The sequence below is a fragment of the Lithobates pipiens genome, unplaced genomic scaffold (assembly GCF_037356315.1).
Source record: "Lithobates pipiens isolate NorthernLeopardFrog02 unplaced genomic scaffold, aLitPip1_a1.2 Scaffold_8, whole genome shotgun sequence".
NCBI classification, from domain to species: domain Eukaryota; kingdom Metazoa; phylum Chordata; class Amphibia; order Anura; family Ranidae; genus Lithobates; species Lithobates pipiens.
Genome location: NW_027507903.1, coordinates 72,940,515 through 72,960,954, shown reverse-complemented (window position 1 = coordinate 72,960,954; position 20,440 = coordinate 72,940,515). Strand labels below are relative to the sequence as shown.

Sequence of the window (20,440 nt, the reverse complement as noted above, 5' to 3'; positions counted from 1 at the left end):
TCCCCTTCTCTATCCACAACAAAGAAAAACATTTTGGCTGGAGTTTTACTTTAGTTAAATTTGGAGCTCCATGCATAACTCTACCTATCTGCACCTTTTAGGAAAATCAGATATCGTAATTAATATTTATAGAATGTACTATAGGATTATATGGACATGACCATTCCATCTTGCGTTTGTACAGATTCATAAAGTATGGAATGTGCCCAGTGGCAATGTTCTGTTTCAGTTGTGCTTGTACAGACTGTTGAATTATATGCCCAGTGCTATTGTTGACTCTATGCAAATGTTATGGTTGTGTGTCAAGTGCTGCCTGTGGAATGGTTATCCAGCATTCCACGTAAGTACATTGCCCTTAATACAAATTTAAACAGGGCAAAAAAAAAAAAAAATCAGTCCCAATGCACACTTTACTGGTTAAAAAAAAGCAAAAAAACTGATTATTAATAAATATAATTTACAAATCTGATTAATTTTGATGCCACAATAAATACAAAATGTACCCAAAAGGTGCAAACTAGTAAATGTATGCTTTAGTTTACTTTTTAGATCCAGTTTTAGAAAGTGCTTGTTTGTTTTAATGAGAATACAGTTTGTAATGCAATGAACACAGCGTAGAGAGATGGCTTTCAATGTATTATTGCAAGCTAGTGCTACCATTTCATTCTACGGGATATCCTAATGCAGTTATTCCAGTTACTGGTGCATAGATCTATACAAATGTTCTACTGCATGGCACCGATATGCCAGACAAACACAGAGCACATGTAACAGTAAAATGTACAGCTGTAAGGTAGAATAGAAAATACAGCCTTTGAATGATGTCAGAGCCGAATTTTATTTCCAGCAATCACAATCAGAATTATTCTGTGTGCATTTACAGGCCATGGACACTGACAACGTTTTATATGACCTTGTTTTTGGCAGTGTATACGATGTGTGTAGTCGCTGTATTACGACCCAACCACCAACCTATGTGTAGAGGGATTTCCCTTCTAAATCTCAGTATTTACTGTCATAAAAGGGTTGCCTTAGTACAGAAATCCCAGGGTATTGACAGGGTAAACATGGCCACAGCCTGTGATAATCTGTTCATCTCAGGACACAATCTTATCTTGGGTACACAGCTTTAGCATATCTTCTACAGGGAACATACATCTGGACAATATAAAATAAGGCATCCCTCAATTCTGGCTTTTTCATTCTCTATCATTTGGAATGACTGGAAATGTTCAAACTTATTCTGTTCCTGTTCTTTTTCAGTATCTGTAATATTTGGGTTGAACTAAAATGAGAAGATTAAGTAAAGAGTAGAAGATTGGTCCTGTAAACCCTATGAAACTGCAAGAACCCTTATCTTTGTAGACTTTGAAGAAAATCCACCATAAAGGTGCCGAAAACACAAGCAGAGAGGTTATCGAGGTTCTCACATCAGTTATAAAATAGGAGTCCTGATCCATCAAAGGGCTGAGATTACAGGCTAGGCAAATGTAAGAAGATGTAACCAGTGATATGTTAAAGAGCACCTGTCACCTACAGATTGCAAAAACTGGAAACCATTTGGTGGTGGCTTGAAGATGTTTTTTGAAAGCATCGGGGCACATACAGGGATTACCATTTCAACCTTGTTGCTTTCAAATATTACAAATAAGTTAAAACTACCATATAATTAAGATGAATTACACCTCATGAACATATTTGTTACAATATGTAGTTATAGCACTGATCCTCTCAGTCTAGTTAGTTTTACGTATGTAACCCCCTCTGTGTGCAGACCTGATATATTTTAAAGCTATTCAACCCAATCACAGGGCAGCATATCGATTAATTACAGCTCTGTGAAAGATTATGCCATAGGTGCATAATTTCAGTGACATGACAGTTTGAATTCTCAGAAAGCTATTGAGAGGTCCCATTAAATGGCATGAAAATTGGAAACTGTACGGAATTGGCACTTTAGAAAAGGGGTATTGGATAACTTGGTAACACAGAAAACCCCTTCAGTGACAAAATCTTCATGGGGTTCATGTTTCTTCTACATTTGTCCACCATTTTGTGTAGATGGCAGGTGCACTTAAAAGGTGTATGTTTTTTTTACAGACTGTAGAGTATTTACCTCCAGTCCTTCTTAGGTTGGACAAAGCTAACATAAACAAATACAGCAAAATAATTCCAGAAATTCTGACACTGGACTGGTGAAAAAATACACCTTTAGTCAATAACCCAGTGAATATTTTGCAGTAAACTTTGGAAAAGAGTGAAATTTATGGTATTTGTTTCTAAATCTAAAGCTTATTCGCCACAGCAGAAAGGTGCTCAGCTCCAATTCTTCTTCACAAGCTGCTATAGATACGCTTTATTACATTAGCTTCTTCTTGATCGAGGATTCCCTTTTCTACATACGAATCTGCTTGCTGATCAATGAAATCTCTCAGTTTGGAAAGGTCATAATCTGGAAAGATAATCAAATTATGGATGAATCATTTGGAACATAAATATCTAGAAAGTAGTCAGCATTAATTTTGAAATGAGGAGTTTCCATATATAAATGTGTTCTGTCCAAGCCAGTGGTCTACAAACTGTGGCCCTGAGGCCAGATGTGTCCCTTTGCTTGCCTTTATCCGACCTTTGGTGTCACTTTTCCTTCCATCGATACAAGACACTATTTCTCCCACTGACACCAACAATGAGGCATACTTCCTGCTACTGACACCAACAATGAGGCACTATTTCTCCCATTGACATAAATGATGGGGCACTATTCCTCCCACTGACACCAGCAATAGGGCACTATTCCTCCTCCTAATACCAAAGATGCACTGTTTACTCCCACTAATGCCAGGGCAATTTCTACTCCCAATGGTCACAGTCGGCCCCCCTAAAGTCTGAGGGACAATAAACTGGCCCTTTGTTTAGAAAGTTTGGAGACCTCTGGTCTAAGCCATTGGTTTATCCTACCCTTGGGATACTGTGCCTCCTACTGACACCAATGTTCAGGCACTATTCCTCCCACTGACATCAAAGATGGGGCACTATTCCTTCCACTGACACCAAGGATGGGGCACTATTTATTCAACTGACACCAACAATGGAGCACTACACCTACCGCTGACAGTAACAATGGGGCACTTTTCCTCTCCCTAATACCAGATGAGGCATTATTTACTCCCACTTATGCACAGACATTTTCTACTCACACTGGCCACAATCTGGCCCCCTACATTCTGTAGGACAGTAAACAGGCCCTTTGTTTAGAAAATTTGGAGACAATCCGTCCCCAGAATGTTAATAAGCCTCATGTTTTTTATGACTGAAGCTAATAAGTTATCTAATAAGTTAGGGAGGTGTCAATATAAGATCACTGGTACACAAGTAATGCTATAAGAAGTAATTAAACACTTCAAAAATTAAAACTGTAATCTACAAATTTTTAGCACAGATAAATTAAAACACAATCTTTTAAGGTTTCGGATAAGATTAAAAAACACAGCTCAGCTGCCGCTCCCCAACTAGGCCTTACTCCTCAAGCCTTCCCCGTAAAATATATGGTTTTCACACCTCACTCTGATAAAGACCAACAAATTTGAAAGGCCTGTTCTAATGTTAAAATCCATTATTTTAGGCTGGGTTCACACCATTGTGAATTGGATTCGGCTTCTCCACATCCAATTCGCAATAGCAGGAGATTTTGACTGGCTCTCTATGGAGCCGGTTCAAATGTCTCTGCAGGGGTCTGGTGCGATTTGCACAAAACCGCTGTGCATCTTTTGGTCCATTTCAGGTCCAAATTCGGTCTGAAATCAGACCTGAAATGGTGAACCAGGACGCACCGGACCCCAGCTGTGAGCCACATGCGGCTCATATGTGAACCCAGCCTTAATTTTGTCCTCTATCTGTGCCATACATCAGCGATGAACCTCTTGTTACTTAGATTTGTGATTATTGTGATCATTTATAAGTATCTTCTGTTTTAGGAAGGCAACACTGTACATCACATTATCATAGATTTCTCCATTAAATAACACTGTGGCCTGCCAGTTGTCATAGTGTAAATTTTTACTCAAAGTTTTACAATTGCTTTTACCTTCTTTGCTTCCTTGCTTGTGTTTTTTCAGCCACTCAATATTCTTTCTGATTGCTTCTAAATATGCTTCTCCTTTCCCTGGAGAAAAACAGCAGGGATGGTTTATAATTGATGAGCGGGAACAGAGACTGGCGTGATCACACTACGGTATATCCTGTATGCTTTTAATAGAACAGTGCTCTCTTTTCTCTTGTCTACGACATAACAGTGTTTTAAAGAGGATCATGTAGTTGAAAAGCTGTTGTGATTTGTAAGACGTCCATATTGGGTTGCATTCGTTACCAATGTTACAGGATAGATTTTTTTTTCCATCCGACAAAGTCTTAATATAAGATAATAGCTTTTACTTGCCAGAAAAAAAAAAAACAGCTTAAAGGATTAATAAACCAGTGTCAAATACATGAAAGACTTTCATTCCCTATTGACTTTACTTATTGCTCAACTCAAAATGGCTCAAACATTTCATTTTACTTTTTAAGACCAACAAAAGTGGTTGGCTTATGACCTGGTATGAATTTATGAATAAAAGAATAAGACCATGAAAAGCAGCTAACGTAAGATTATTATTATTACAGTTATTTTCATAAAATTATTTTAAATAAAGTGACCTTCTCTATGGCTAGAACTACATAAGCAATTTCTAGAAGCATAATTGTGCTTGAAAAAGGATGAGCTATACAGATGAAACAAATGACACCCCATTGTATAAATTACACAAGTGGCATGAAGAGGTGGGGAATCTTGCAGTATTGCACAATTGTAAATACAGTGCCTTGCGAAAGTATTCGGCCCCCTTGAACTTTTCAACCTTTTGCCACATTTCAGGCTTCAAACATAAAGATATACAATTTAAATTTTTTGTGAAGAATCACCAACAAGTGGGACACAATTGTGAAGTGGAACGAAATCTATTGTATATTTTAAACTTTTTTAGCATAAAAAACTGAAAAGTGGTGCGTGCAAAATTATTCGGCCCCTTTACTTTCAGTGCAGCAAACTCACTCCAGAAGTTCAGCGAGGATCTCTGAATGATCCAATGTTTTCCTAAATGACTGATGGTGATAAATAGAATCCACCTGTGTGTAATCAAGTCTCTGTATAAATGCACCTGCTCTGTGATAGTCTCAGGGTTCTGTTGAAAGCGCAGAGAGCATCATGAAGACCAAGGAACACACCAGGCAGGTCCGTAATACTGTTGTGGAGAAGTTTAAAGCCGGATTTGGATACAAAAAGATTTCCCAAGCTTTAAACATCCCAAGGAGCACTGTGCAAGCGATCATTTTGAAATGGAAGGAGTATCAGACCACTGCAAATCTACCAAGACCTGGCCGTCCCTCTAAACTTTCAGCTCAGACAAGGAGAAGACTGATCAGAGATGCAGCCAAGAGGCCCATGATCACTCTGGATGAACTGCAGAGAACTACAGCTGAGGTGGGAGAGTCTGTCCATAGGACAACAATCAGTCGTACACTGCACAAATCTGGCCTTTATGGAAGAGTGGCAAGAAGAAAGCCATTTCTCAAAGATATCCATAAAAAGTCTCGTCTAAATGTTCTACTGCATGGCACCGATATGCCAGACAAACACAGAGCACATGTAACAGTAAAATGTACAGCTGTAAGGTAGAATAGAAAATACAGCCTTTGAATGATGTCAGAGCCGAATTTTATTTCCAGCAATCACAATCAGAATTATTCTGTGTGCATTTACAGGCCATGGAAGAAGGTGCTCTGGTCAGATGAAACCAAAATCGAACTTTTTGCCCACAATGCAAAACGATATGTTTGGCGTAAAAGCAACAAAGCTCATCACCCTCAACACACCATCCCCACTGTCAAACATGGTGGTGGCAGCATCATGGTTTGGGCCTGCTTTTCTTCAGCAGGGACAGGGAAGATGGTTAAAATTGAGGGGAAGATGGATGCAGCCAAATACAGGACCATTCTGGATGAAAACCTGTTGGAGTCTGCAAAAGACCTGAAACTGGGACGGAGATTTATCTTCCAACAAGACAATGATCCCAAACATCAGCAAAATCTACAAAGGAATGGTTCACAAATAAACGTATCCAGGTGTTAGAATGGCCAAGTCAAAGTCCAGACCTGAATCCAATCGAGAATCTGTGGAAAGAGCTGAAAACTGCTGTTCACAAACGCTCTCCATCCAACCTCACTGAGCTCGAGCTGTTTTGCAAGGAAGAATGGGCAAGAATTTCAGTCTCTCAATGTGAAAAACTGATAGAGACATACCCCAAGTGACTTGCAGCTGTAATCGCAGCAAAAGGTGGCTCTACAAAGTATTAACGCAAGGGGGCTGAATAATTTTGCACGCCCCACTTTTCATTTTTTTATTAGTTAAAAAAGTTTCAAAAATCCAATAGATTTCGTTCCACTTCACAATTGTGTCCCACTTGTTGGTGATTCTTCACAAAAAATAAAAATTTCATATCTTTATGTTTGAAGCCTGAAATGTGGCAAAAGGTTGAAAAGTTCAAGGGGACCGAATACTTTTGCAAGGCACTGTACCTTTAAGGCTGAGCATCACAATATCATTGTACACAACTGACCACTGCTATGTACATGTGTAACTTACATCACTGAGAGCTCCATTTGCTACTCTTAATGGCTAAAGTGATACTAAAGGCTTACATTTTTTGCTAATAACCAACATGTTATACTTACCTACCATGTGCAAGGGTTTTGTACAAAGCAGCCCGGCTCCTCCTCTTCTTGGATCCTCCGCTGGTGCTCTTGGCTCCTCCCCTCTGCTCAGTGCCCCCATACCAAGCTGCTTGCTGCAGAAGCATCTGTGTGTGCTCGCTCCACTTTGTATGTCCATAAGATACAACGTGGAATGTGGCACGGCCCTGCCCCTGCCCCCTCCTCATTGGCTGTGATTTTCAGTCTGTCTCTGAGACAATGAAGACGCAGAGAGACAGGACAGCAGCTGCTCCCCTGCACACCGCTTGATCGAGATCAGGCTCGGGTAAGTATTATGGGGGGCTGCGGGGGGAACTGCAGACTGGAGGTTTTTTCCTTCATGCACGAAGATAAAAAACATCCACCCTCTACAACTACTTTATTTGTTAGTGATTTAGCGGTATTAAATCCAAAAGAAATCATTACACTGCAGCTTACCAATTCTTAGATGAGGTGGCTGCATTCGTTTTTGTTTTTAGGCTTTCTTTCCTACATTTCCATTTGGTGATCCAACCAGTAAATCTGTTGTTTTTCAACAGAACAAGCTCTTGTGCAAATGTAGCAGTTGAGTGTTGAGACAAACCATTGACCATTGACAGGGATACTTACAATTATCAGCTTTTCTTTATACATGTAAAACCTTTATCCCAGAAGAAAAAAAAACTGTTGCTGTAACTGCTTGTGTACCTGAAGTGTAAGGTAGAGTTTGGCTTCAATTTGTTACTGTATCTAAACCTGCTAGTTCAGCTAACTCTCCCCTCCCTCCAGACTGACAATGCGGCTATCCAAACGTGCCCTTTGTGCTCCTTCGCCAGAGTGGGGGCACTCTAATACAGGATGTGTGTTACTGGCCAGATCACCAGGTAAAAACAGAGGGGGCAAAAAGCTTAAAAAAAAAACTTCTCTCTTTAAATCGAAGCTGATTACTTCAACTGGAACCCTAGCCAAGTGGGGAAGAATGAAGAAAAGAATAGCTGTCAGCTATTTTTTTTTTTCTAGTGATGAAGAGCACGCAAGCACACCAAGTAGATTATGATGTAATTTGCTGTCCCGTATCAGCAAAAAAAAAAAAAAAAAAAAAAAAAAAAAAAAAGATACACCAAATTTACAAGAGCACAGAGGTCCTCTTTTTCAAAGCAACAGACAGCTGAAAAAAGAAGGCCACTATGCTCTCTAAATATTGAAATATCTGCTGAATTGGGATTTCAGTAAATCCTGCTTCTACTTGTGCTGGTTTTGTCTTCAATGGATTCTGTACAGTACTGCCATTAAGGCCTTGCACCCAACCTTCACAATGGTTATCTATGGATGTCTGTCTTGTATGGTTTGATGAATTGTTATGCACGAGCTCTTTTTTCGGTGTCCCAACCAGGAGATTTTCCCACACGTCCTGTCTAATGACCACATGGGAAATGAAATACAACCTCTGTAATGGGAACAATAACAGCAATGATGCCTTTTTAGGAGAAACGCGTCGGAAAGGGCTCGTTGATGCCACTGCGTTGCCAGATTTTATTTCCATGCTTGTATTTGCCTGTAATATGTGAGTACCCATTTATGCTTTTAATGTTAATAAAAGTTTTAAACGGTATTTCACTATGAGGCTGTATTTTCTTTTTGGCCTATAATATACGTGGAAGAATCTCTGTCCTCAATCTTCCCAAAAGGTGGGTAGCCATTTCATCTATTTTTGGGTCATCTCTCTGTCTACTCATGTACCCATGAGAAGTTACATGTTTTGCCAGCTGTTTTTTCGTGTGGATTTAAATCAATAAACTCGTGTTACTCCCTAGGTATATACCTAACTGGGTCCATTACATCTGGTAAGCCTCCTCTCAAGTGGTGGTGGATTTCTGCAAAGTATTCACTGAAGTCACTATAACTTCTCAAGATATTGCACTTTGTCACCATATTGTTTCACTTATGGACTCTTAACACGTTCACCTTGGTGGATATACGTATATCAATTTTTTTTTGTATATTTGGATATAGTGTTGTCTAAAACATAGAATCATTAATAGTGTTAATTTATGCAGAGTTTTTTTTTCCACTATTAAAGTTGATTATATTATTTGCATTGGTAAAAGTTTATATAGATATTGTCATATATATATATATATATATATATATATATATATATATAATCTAAGCGCTGCACCTTTTTTATTATTTCACAATTAAAATCCTGACAAAAGAGATTTTCCTATCCTTCTAAAAATGTAAAAATGTGTTTAGTGCCTTGCTTTTCTGGGAGATTCTTTCCTACTTATGACCTCTCAGGAAGTGAAGGAAAATTCCACTCTTTGTAAAGGAATAGCAGTTTTGCCTTTCTGCAGTATATCATTGAACACCTATTTAAAAAGAACATGTTCACTTTACTGATCATAGAATACCTTTGGGTTTCAGAACATCTGTAGATTCTTTAGGCTCCTCGAGCTTTGTGGAATCCTTGAATTTCTCAAACTCCTTTTCCATGTTAGCTGCAGCTTCTTTGGTACTATCAGCCTCTTCATCTATTTTGTCAGCTAAATCAAGAAGTGACAGGGCGTTACATCTCTGTTAGATTGTGTCTTTTGGAATCATTGTTGAATAAATCATTCATGTTCTTGAAAACTACAAACACTCAACTCAACACTTTAATCTTAGAATATGTAATTAGGAATCACAGTAAATGGTGTACCATCAGGGATGGCCCGTCTATTAGGGGCACAGGAGTGCCACCCCCCTATCTATGCATCCGGCCCCTAATCTAGATTTGGGGCACCGGATGCATGGATTCCAATGGGGGGGGGGGGGTTAGAAGCACATGATTAGAGCCAGGGGCCCTAATAGGCTTCAAAAAAGGGTGGGGTACAAGCACTGTGCCCCCGAGCCCACCCAGTTGTGTGACAACAGCGAATGAATATTCGCCATTTTCACAATGAATCTCCTCCCTGCCAATCAGGTGAGGAGAAGCAGGGGATGAAGCTGCTGCCCAGAGGAAAGCGCTGCCTGGGGGTAAGGATATACAAAGGCACCCGGCCGGCAGGGCTCATGCAGAGGTCTACCGACCGACCAACCTAAGGGGACACAAGGCCGAAAAACCTGTAAAGTGTCAATGTATACAATTCAGCTGTTCATCCCAAAACCGACTGAATAGAATTATACATTTTTACCTGACTAAAAACTTATAATTCTATTTAGTTGGTTTTGTGATCCACAGAGAAGCTGAATTGTACAAATTGCAAACCTTACAGGTTTGCCTACAGATCATGCAGGGCGCTGTACTGAATTGGTGGATGATGCCACCATACAATCATAAAGATACCATTATTTTCACCAGCACACCATGGTATAGTGATAATCTTGTCCTTTATTCATCTCAAACAACAGTTGTAAGCCCCTTTCACGCAGGGCAGATGCCGTCAGCAGATCCGCCCAATCAGCATGGGGATCTCTCTTTGGATCCCCGCAGAACAGGCGGTTGACAGGTGCGCTGATGTAGAGTGGACATGGATACAGCCTGCTGTTCTCTATGGGGCGATCGGATGGAAAAGCGCTTGACAAAGGGGTGCCCCCTGAGTTCCATCTACCAGTGCACATGCTCTGAAATGCTGTTGCAACCCACCAGTGACGTCATCACGCCCGGTGTTCCAGCCCTTACCATCCAAGTCTCGGTTTCATCACCTTGATCCCAGAGATCCTGCTGGCTAGGATATTTCCCCCACAGGCAGAAAAATCAGCTGTTCAGAACGCAGCTCTGCAGTGAACACCACGCCAGTGTGAATGTACTCGTTCCTTACTTCCTTAACCTCCATGTAAGTGGATCATGCACCTGTATCTCATTAAAATGTTTACAGTTCTAACCTAGAGGCGCCTGTGCTTCTCTTTTCATTTACATAATATAGCAGAGAAGATTGTTACACAGTTGGGCTTTCAGAGATTGTGTTCTAATTTGGTCTAATCATGATAATGTCATCGTTTTTAACGGAAGCAACTGCCTGCACAGGGGGTCCCAATCCCAGAAGAAGAAACCAACAAGCCGACAGAGAAATAATATGGTTGACGTCACAACTTTGTGTTGCAGTAACATGGATTTCCTATTTGAAACTGGCTACCAGAACAAATGTATTTTTTTCTTATAGGAATTTAAAATTCAATTAAATAGTATTTGTTTTTATATCTGATAGGACTTATTTTTAAAAGAAAAGTTATGAAAGACTTTGCAACCATCTGAGACTCTTGACAGGTCAAGACAGCAAAACATTTGAACATTCACAAAGCATGCTCTATGAGGGTTTCTTACTTTGAAAAGCAGATAGTGTCTTTAGCACTGAGAAATGTTATACAGCTTTCTATAAAACGTCCTATTTGAGAGCATCCAATTCTCAATAGTGCGAACCCAGCCTTACTGCATTTACAGACTGATTTTACTGTTGTGGTGTTAGTAACAGCTTTGTCGGCCTGGATGGGCCTTCTGGACACCCTGCAGTAATAGGAGGCACTGGGCTAAAGCCCCATACACACTATCAGATTTTCTGCAGATTTTTCCTTCAGATTTACCAAAACCATGTAGCAGAAGGGCCTGCCTGATTGCATACAAATTGAAACTCCTAAGGTTTGACCTCATATTATATGGTTTTGGTAAATCTGAAGGAAAAAATCAGCAGAAAATCTGATAGTGTGTATGGGGCTTTAGAGATATTGCTGCTTGGAATGCAGCTTTTTTGTCTATGAGGGTCACACTGAACCAATACAGAAAGCCAATGAAAGCAGAACCAGCCATTCTGTTGTCTATGGATAATGGATCGTTCTACTAAGAGTGCTACTGGTGTACAACCTGTTTCTCATAGAATAACAGACAACTCTGACTTCTGAAAATCTACAAACCTGATAAGAGCCCGTTTTTCTGATATGTAGAATTCTTTCCAAGTTTGTTCTTTGTCTGTACAGCTATCATGGTATCTAGATTTTCTGCCAAGAAAAGATTCAAAAAAAGGTAGACATTTAGAGAAGGGGAAAACTGATTAAACTTTTTAAAAGTATACTTGAATAATATACACATACTGTACATACAGTAACACCAACTAGAAGTAAAGAATCTGCATATATAATATACAAAATAACAACAATAAAGGGCAAGTTAGTGATATATATATAACCAAATCCTCTGCTCAAAATTTGTCTGCTGTAGACAGGTCATTCTTTTGCAAGCATTTATGTCCCTTTATCTCTCAAGTGACGCAAATATTTTTTTTGATAACCTCGCACTCAGATGATGAAACGCGTCAAGCCTGAATCCCTTGCTTGTCACTTCCGGCATGGACGTTGGAACACACACTGATATGCAGATAGCGTAATCTCAAACAAGCCGTCAGTTGCACAGGGGATTTTTCACAGGATTTTAAGAAGGATTTTTTAATTGGAAGATGCCTATGTTCAATAAATATCTTAAGGATCTTACACCATCAGGAGTTTTCCCTTTATTTATTACATTCCTGCACACCTTGGTCCAGGAGCACTGCAATAGTAGCCAAGCCACTACAGCGGGAGTACCCAGCGGACATCGTGGTGGGATAGGTCCCCCCTAAGAGACCTAAAAGCACAGCTGACTCCTTCTGACTATAAGGTAGAGGAGTCCAACTAATCTAGTGAATGTGGAACCATACAGCCTCACAAGAGGTGGAATAAAGTCACCATTGGAGCACAAAGCACAAGAGCAGTTTAAATAAGCATTGGGGTTTATTTACTATAGCTGGAGGAGAGTGCAAAATCAGGCTCACTTCTGCAGAGAAACCAATCAGCTTCCAGGTTTTATTGCCAAAGCTTAATTGAACAAGCTGAAGTTAGAAGCTGATTGGCTACCATGCACAGCTGCACCAGATTCTGAGTGCACCCGTTTTAGTAAATAAACCCCATTGTTTGCACATGCATTATCACATGTCACATTAGTATTGTATTCATTAGTCACCATTAATTAATTTATTTATTCTTTCATCATTAATTAATTTATTTAATAGTATCATTGGTTTTATCAATCACATAATCACAGGATAAACTTATTAAAATTTTTTAAATTTTTTATTATTTATTCATTTATGGACTGTATTAGCACAGAAAGGTTCAGATAAAAGATATTTGTCCAGACACAGAATAATTACACAGAGATTAATTTATTTATAGGTGTGTTGAGACAAGTGCTTTTTCGCTACTTATATCACTTCTCTGTTCCTTTGAGGGGGACAGCTCTCACAGCAGCGGCCTAAATAATGAATCCACATTACCAAGGTGCGATTGTCCCAATTTTAAATATGTTTTGGTTTTTGCCCGTCCCCGGCTGTGGCGGCTGTGGAGCATCCTGGGACCCCGGGTGGGGAGTCAAAGGGTTCTTTTAAAAGGTTCTCTATGTGGAAATAAGCTTTCTCTTTTTGGATACACACTATGGGGTAATTACACTAAATGCTCACACCTTATACTATTATTAAATGCTCATATTGTGCGTAACAAATAACTGTTATATGTTTTCATGATATATCTCTCCCAGCAGACTGTTCCTCTGAAGAAGACCCCTGCTGTGTGGTGGGTTGAAACGCGTCTATTTTTTCATATTTTTTGACATTCATTGTGTAATATATATATATATATATATATATATTTACATGAAATCTCTGCAAATGTGTATCCGCTTTTCCTTATAATGAATTTCCCACTGGAGCTCATGTTTTAATTATTATGTTATGTTCCTTTACATTAATACATTTTTAATTTTTTACATATCATTTATTTGCTCTTTAATTTTGCTGCCTAAAAACCCCAATCTGGGGGAACCTTTCCCATTTCTGGCACTTGGATGGTTTCCTATGGCCAGTGCTATACACAATGGGGAGTTCACAAGAAGCACAAACCCTTTCATCAAACAGACAAAAAAAAGGACATTATTTTTTCTTTTAAAGACAAATGTTCTGTTTGCACAGTCTAATTGCACATCTAGCAGAAATGGAACCATCTGCGGAATATTCCACAAGTGGCTGACAGATATACGTCTGTTGTCTGCACCGTAAACTCATAATAGGATAACAGCCATCTGTGCACAGGTGGACAGTGTTTGCTTCGAGGTGCATTACGGCATAGCTGGAGGTGACTCATCCCAGGCACCAGGCTGGAGTTTGTGGCTAGTTTCCAAGCAACTGATTGTCCTAATGGCTTTGCATGATCTTATCATTCTGACATTTCAGTTTGACTTTTATTTTATGGATAACAAAGAATTCCAGAAGCATCTTTATTTAGCTCATGTTTTACTGACGTATTTGTTCTAACCTCTATGTGCACCATTTGTAGTCATTCTATGATTTTATTACATAATGTGTTACATGATGTTGACAAATGGGTACAAATGGGAGCAGCATAATTCAGCCTAAATCAGAAGTTGTCAAACAAACCTGATTTCTTTTTATGAGGAGGTAAGTAAAACCTTGGACAGAGGGGTGGCTATGGATGTGGTATACCTGGATTTTGCAAAAGCATTTGACACAGTTCCCCACACAGGGCTCATGTGTAAGCAACCCCCGACACGGGTGCCGCAAGCGGCACGCAAAGTTTTGTTTTCCGACACTTGACTCCCTCCCCATCAGCAGAGCAGTGCAGGGAAGTGTCAGTGAGACAATAATGTATTCCAAATTCAGAATTCCCCACACCGCACCTGCACTGAGGGGGGGGGGGGGCACTGTGCACCCACACATTGTAATAGATGGGAAACATTGGTCCTCTAACTATGCTGTAGCTGCGATCGTCAGCTTTTGTGATGGGGAAGAGATTGGGTGCAGTTCTGCTGGGGGGGGGGGGGTCGGTCCCTGTTTTCAGGAGAAGGAGGACTGTCATTGACCACTGCTAAAGCCAATCACTGTGTTTACTATGCTTCCGTTTGTGAATGAACTGGGAGCTCTGTACAGAGCTATTCCTGTCTATTCATTCTGTGCTGCTGAGGATCCAGAGAAGGAGATTAAGGTGCTGTGTCCACAATCTCATTTCCCTGCCTCAAAAGTAAAACATCAGAGGATTAAACCCCTGATATTTCACCAAAGCCCCCAAAAGGGGCTCCTAAAAATAGTAAAAAGTATATAAAATAAAATAGTAAAAAATAATGAAATTAAATGAATTAAAATAACAAAAAAAAAAACTACTGACACCAGTGGCGGAACTACCAGGGTCACAAAGGTCACACTTGCGACCAGGCCCTGGTGTTCTGCCACCCATGGGGGGGCCGCCGGCCATGGGTCAGTGTGGCCCTTTATGGTTTCCTTGCACCATGGCCATGAAGGTTATATTTACGCCTCTGACTGCTGGCTTTCCAGCGACCAACGATTTACTTGCCCCAGAATTCACTGGAGGATGGACGCAGTTTCAACCATGCTGTAAGCCTAATTATAGTGGTAAGAAGGATTTAAATACATTTAAAGTGCACAGGAAACTAGTAAAAATTGTATCAGTTAGCAGGTTAAGTTTGCTGTGATTACAATAAGATCACAGCAAATTACACTGAACAAAATGATATGAATGTATGGTGGTTTTTAGGGCCCATTTACATCACATGCACTGGGCTGTGCTGGGCGGCCTTGCTCAACACAGTCCCTATGGGTAGACATAGCAATTTGTCTGATGTCCTATTAGTTCAGTTTACACCATTGCACTCTGGTGGTGGACACTGAAAAATTAGGACACGCTGCATCTTTACGCAGCACAGTGCATTGCAAACCACTGCACCACATCGCAATGCAAGAAGAATGAAATGTAAGTTTGTGACATTTCAATAAAACTGAAGGTAAGTGGTGTGATGTGCACCTTCATAGCGCATACCAGCAGCCACATACTAATGCGTTCTGCTGCTGTCAATGGGCTCTTAATGCTAGCTTTATATGATGATAGAGAATTTAGCTTCAAAGTCCAAATTTGCATAACAAATCATGCAGAGAGTCTGTTTTTATTGCTTTAGGATTTATTTTTCCCATGTTAATGATGCAATGATTTAATACAGGACATAAATTTTTCCAAAAAAATAAAAAATCTTACTGCAAATTTCAAACCATCGGCTGTTTTACAAGCTGGAGTATAACTCTATCTTTGTTTTGGATTGATAAGGTAGAGGTTAGAACCCCTGACAGGTCTTTATCTCTTTCCGTGTCCCAATTAGGGAATTTTCCACTCCCTCACAATACAGCCTGTATCATATGTCCTTTGCCTGCGCTGTTAATGTCACTGAAACCCTACGAAGGCACAAAGCCATGAGCTGTAATCCAAATTAATTCTTCACATAATCACAGAGGAGACCTCTGAAAGGTGGGTTAGCACTCAAAATCCACACCAGACTTCAATCCACTATGACCAATGTGACATTTATTAAGGGAAGGTCATGGTGTTTCTCTAGTTTTCTGCTGCTTTTTGTAGTGATCTCCAGGACAGCATTATATTACAATATATAATTACACAAAATACACAAAAACAATACAAGGGTATAGCTGATGTATATATTTTTTTTTTAACATCACGTGTGCCAGTGCTAAATATGACCTGCTAAATAATCATTTTTGCATTTTAACGTCTACATTTTCTTTATTCTCCTCTGGTTAGCATCTACATATGACAGTCTCTGAATACATATTGTCCATAATTCATCAAATTATAAAAGCACTAATGATAATCAAAAATGGGCTTGCGTGCAATGTGCTAATTTTGCATAAGGGGCAACTTTAGCACACAGGAATTGTGACAGAGTGATAAATTAGAACCTCCAATACAATACTCCCAACGCACACGTTCCTGCACAAGCGGCTGCATCTAAAGGCCCGTCCCCAAGATCAGACTTTTTGACAACAAACATGCAAATTAGCTGTTTTAAGGCAACATCCGACCGTGTGTACGCTCCATCGGACAAATTTTTTCGGTTTTCATCAGACAAATGTTGGCTGTGCGAACAGACAAACTTTTCGACAACATAAGTCTGATGGAGCAAAGTCAGATCGTGTGTACAGAAACCCATAGGACTTAACAAACACGCATGCTCAGAACCAATGCAAAAGCTCAAACAACAATACAGAAGTTGACCATAGGTGGCGGTAAAGAGCAGAAAAACCACGTGATTTGGGGAAAGTTGGCTGAAAAAGTCAGATCGTGTGTATGCGTAACCAGTTCCCGAACGGCGCACCCCGATATACGTCGGCAGAATGGCACGGGTAGGCATATTGGCGTACAGGTACGTCCATTTTAATATGCCATCGCGTGCGTGCCGCCGGCCGGTCGGGGCCCCCGGGAGTCTGGTCGCGGGTCCCGTGGACTTGATCACCACAGGGATACCCGCGATCGTCTCACGGGGTGGCTGAATGGGGAGATGCCGTTGTAAACATCTCCATGTTCTGCCTAGCAACAAGTGATGCTGAGCAGAGATCAGTGTTCACTAACACAAAGTCCAGCCCCCCACAGTTAGTAACACGCCCCTAGGAACACTTAACCCCTACACTGCCACCCCCTGGTTAACCCCTTCACTGCCAGTGTCATTTACACAGGAATCACTGCATTTGTATAGCAGTGATCGCTGTATAAATGACAATGGTCCCAAAAATGTGTCAAAAATGTCCGATGTGTCTGCCCTAATGTCGCAGTCACAATAAAAAACGCTGATCGCCGCCATTACTAGTAAAAAAAAAATTATTAATAAAAATGCCATAAAACTATCCCCTATTTTGTAAACGCTATAACTTTTGTGCAAACCAATCAATAATCGCTTATTGCGATTTTTTTTACCAAAAATATGTAGAAGAATACGTATCGGCCTAAACTGAGGGAAATGTTTTTGGGGGATATTTATTATAGCAAAAAGTAAAAAATAATGCGTTTTTTTCAAAATTGTCGCTCTATTTTTGTTTATAGTGCAAAAAATAAAAACCGCAGAGATGATCAAATACCACCAAAAGAAAGCTCTATTTGTGGGGAAAAAAGGATGTCAATTTTATTTGGGAGCCATGTCGCACGACCGCGCAATTGTCAGTTAAAGCGACGCAGTGCCGAATCCCAAAAAGTGGTCTGGTCTTAAGCCAGCAAAATGGTCCGGTCTGAAAGTGGTTAACAAGTTCGCGGCCAACGCCCTTTGTACAAAAGTCCACGGGAAAGTTTGTATGAAGTCCGATCGTGTGTATGAGGCTTTAGATTGGGTGCTGAAATGACCAACGGCTGGAACCGACTGCAATCATGAGAAGGAAGTGTCACCAGCACACCAGGATCTCCAAAATTTAATCACATAGTATCAAAAAATAAAAGCAACGTTTCAGAGCCATGCAGGACACCTTCATTATTTTTTGATACTGTGTGATTAAAGTTTTGGACCCAATTTTAGAGATCTTGGTGTGCTGGTGACCCTTCCTTCTCAAGAGTGACAAATTAGGTACATACTGATTGCTTTTTTTATTTATCGTAAAAAAACAGTGCTACATTGGACTTTTCAGGTATCCTTTAAATATTCTACAATGCAAGAGAATCTAAAATTCATAACTTTAACGATGCATCATAAAATCACAATTCACCTGATAACATCACATATTTCAGCTGATAATTTAATTCAAATTGGTTCAAGATGATTAAAAAGCATACACAACCACTCTCAGCTCTTTCCAGGTCTAAATCCAGTTACGTATCATTATTATGCATATTGGCGAACATTTAAAACATTTGCAAAAATGCTAATCGTGCCTGTACCTAGATGTTGTATTTAATTGTTTACCCATGCAGTACTAATGAAATAATTGATACCTTTATATAACACATCTGCTCCAGGAACTTGTCATATTCTTATATTTTGTCCTTATGTTTCAGGATTGACCTGAATCCAAGGGGTTGATTTATTAAAACTGGACAGAACAAAATCTTGTGCAGCTGTGCAATGGTAGCCAATCAGCTTTTAGCTTCAGTTTGTTCAATCAAAGTGTTAAAACACCCATGTCAGTAAAATAAGTTTGTTAGGGGTCTTGCAGCCTCACAGGACTGTCAGAGTAGAATGAAAACTCCTCCTACAAGCTTTAACCAGACAGTGATAGAAGTTACAAGACTACTGATGAGAAAATGTATTTAGCCGTTTATATTTACTAAAATAATTTCATGTTCTGTGTACTGTAGGGGAGCATATATAGGGAATGCAGGGTTCTGGGTTTAGTAACACTTTAAGCTTTGAAACAAAACCTGGAAGCTGACTGGTTTCGATGTGGAGATGCACCAGATTTTGCACTCTCCGATTTTAGTAAATTAACCCCATAGTCTACAAAAAGCTGGTGTGTTTAATGGTTCTAGGCACTAAAGTGTCTATAAGCCCTCTGTAGCCTCATCCACATATATATAGCTCCCAAATGTCCCTGATTCCAAGGGACTGTCCCTGATTTGGAGCTATGTCCCTCTGTCCCTCATTCCTCCTCATTTTGGACTGATCTATAGAGTTGTTTTAAAAATGCACTTTTTATATATCGAAAAATGTTTTTCAGCACTAAACCTTTCATCTGATTTCTAAATGGCTGCATTTGTAAATTCCAAAAGCCAATATAAAGGAATATTATTGGTAAAAAAGCACTTTTGGGTTTAACCAATCTTGTTTTTTTTTGTGCAATTCTCCTTTAAGGGGGTGTGGCAGGGGGTGTGTCTTATACCTGCATGCTTTTGCTGCTAGGTGTCCCGCATAACACAATATACTCCAGCAGAGTGTAGAGTATCATCAGTCTGTTTTCTGAATAAAAGGAAGGCCATTTATTATATTATTTGTTAAGTGGAGTTGTTCACTATACCCCAATTCATGCCTGGGCACTTTGTTGCATGTTATCCTATGTGTGACAACACTCGATGTCATCAATTCTATTGGTATTAATTATGCCTGTTCACAACTGAGTGCTGAGTTGCTTGTAGCTCGATGCCTGTAGCTTAAGGCTGGGTTCACACTGCTGCGATGCGGGAACGCTGCGAATCCGCTGCGGGTTCCCGCATTGCATGCCTCCCGGCGGCAGTTTACACTGCCCTATGCGAACTGCTGAGAGTGTTAGTGAAAAGTTAATGACACCCCCAGATCAGTTCGCATATTGCAGTGGGCTCTGCAAACTCGGACAGGAATCGGATCGCATGGTGTGAACATCCATACGATCCGATTCTGCTGTGGACCAAAAAAAGGGTCCTGTGCGAGTTTGGGCCGGATGCGATGCGAAATCTGCCATACTATCTGTATGGCTGAACTCGCATCGCACAGAGATCGGATGTGATTTGCACTGCAGTGCGGTGCAAATCACATCCGATCTCGTCACCGCAGCAGTGTGAACCCAGCCTAAAGAAGTACCTGAGCTTTTTTTTTTTTTTTCAGGCAAAGTCAAGTGTTTTAGGTCCCATTGACTGTAATAGGAGCTTGCCAAGAAAAGCACATGAGAACATACTAAGCATGTTTTTTTTAAACTCTCATGATTAAAGTCTATGGGTCATGGGAAGTAATGCTCAGAGCAGAAAAAGCATAACACGTTAAAATCTCCTGAATATGGTACACTATAATGTGAAGTGCATTTCCAAATGTCCTTCAGCGCCGAATACTACAATTTCCATGTTCTATTGTGTTGGTTCACATATGTGTGACGTACTGTACTGTCTGCCAATGTTCAGAAAAATAGGT

The 20,440-nt window shown here is 40.0% G+C and overlaps 1 protein-coding gene across 1 annotated transcript in view; it reads right to left on the bottom strand.

Annotated features, from left to right (window-relative positions):
• Positions 1-819: 819 nt before the first annotated feature.
• SCG3 (secretogranin III) overlaps positions 820-20,440 on the bottom strand; it is a 65,056-nt gene continuing 45,435 nt past the window's right edge. Inside the window, exons 9-12 of the mRNA XM_077470977.1 lie at positions 11,653-11,736; positions 9,177-9,308; positions 4,085-4,162; positions 820-2,452 (exon numbers count right to left, since the gene is read on the bottom strand). Of these exons, the coding sequence (XP_077327103.1) occupies positions 2,334-2,452; positions 4,085-4,162; positions 9,177-9,308; positions 11,653-11,736 (413 nt within the window). The 3' untranslated portion in view covers positions 820-2,333. The remainder of the gene's footprint in view (positions 2,453-4,084; positions 4,163-9,176; positions 9,309-11,652; positions 11,737-20,440) is intronic.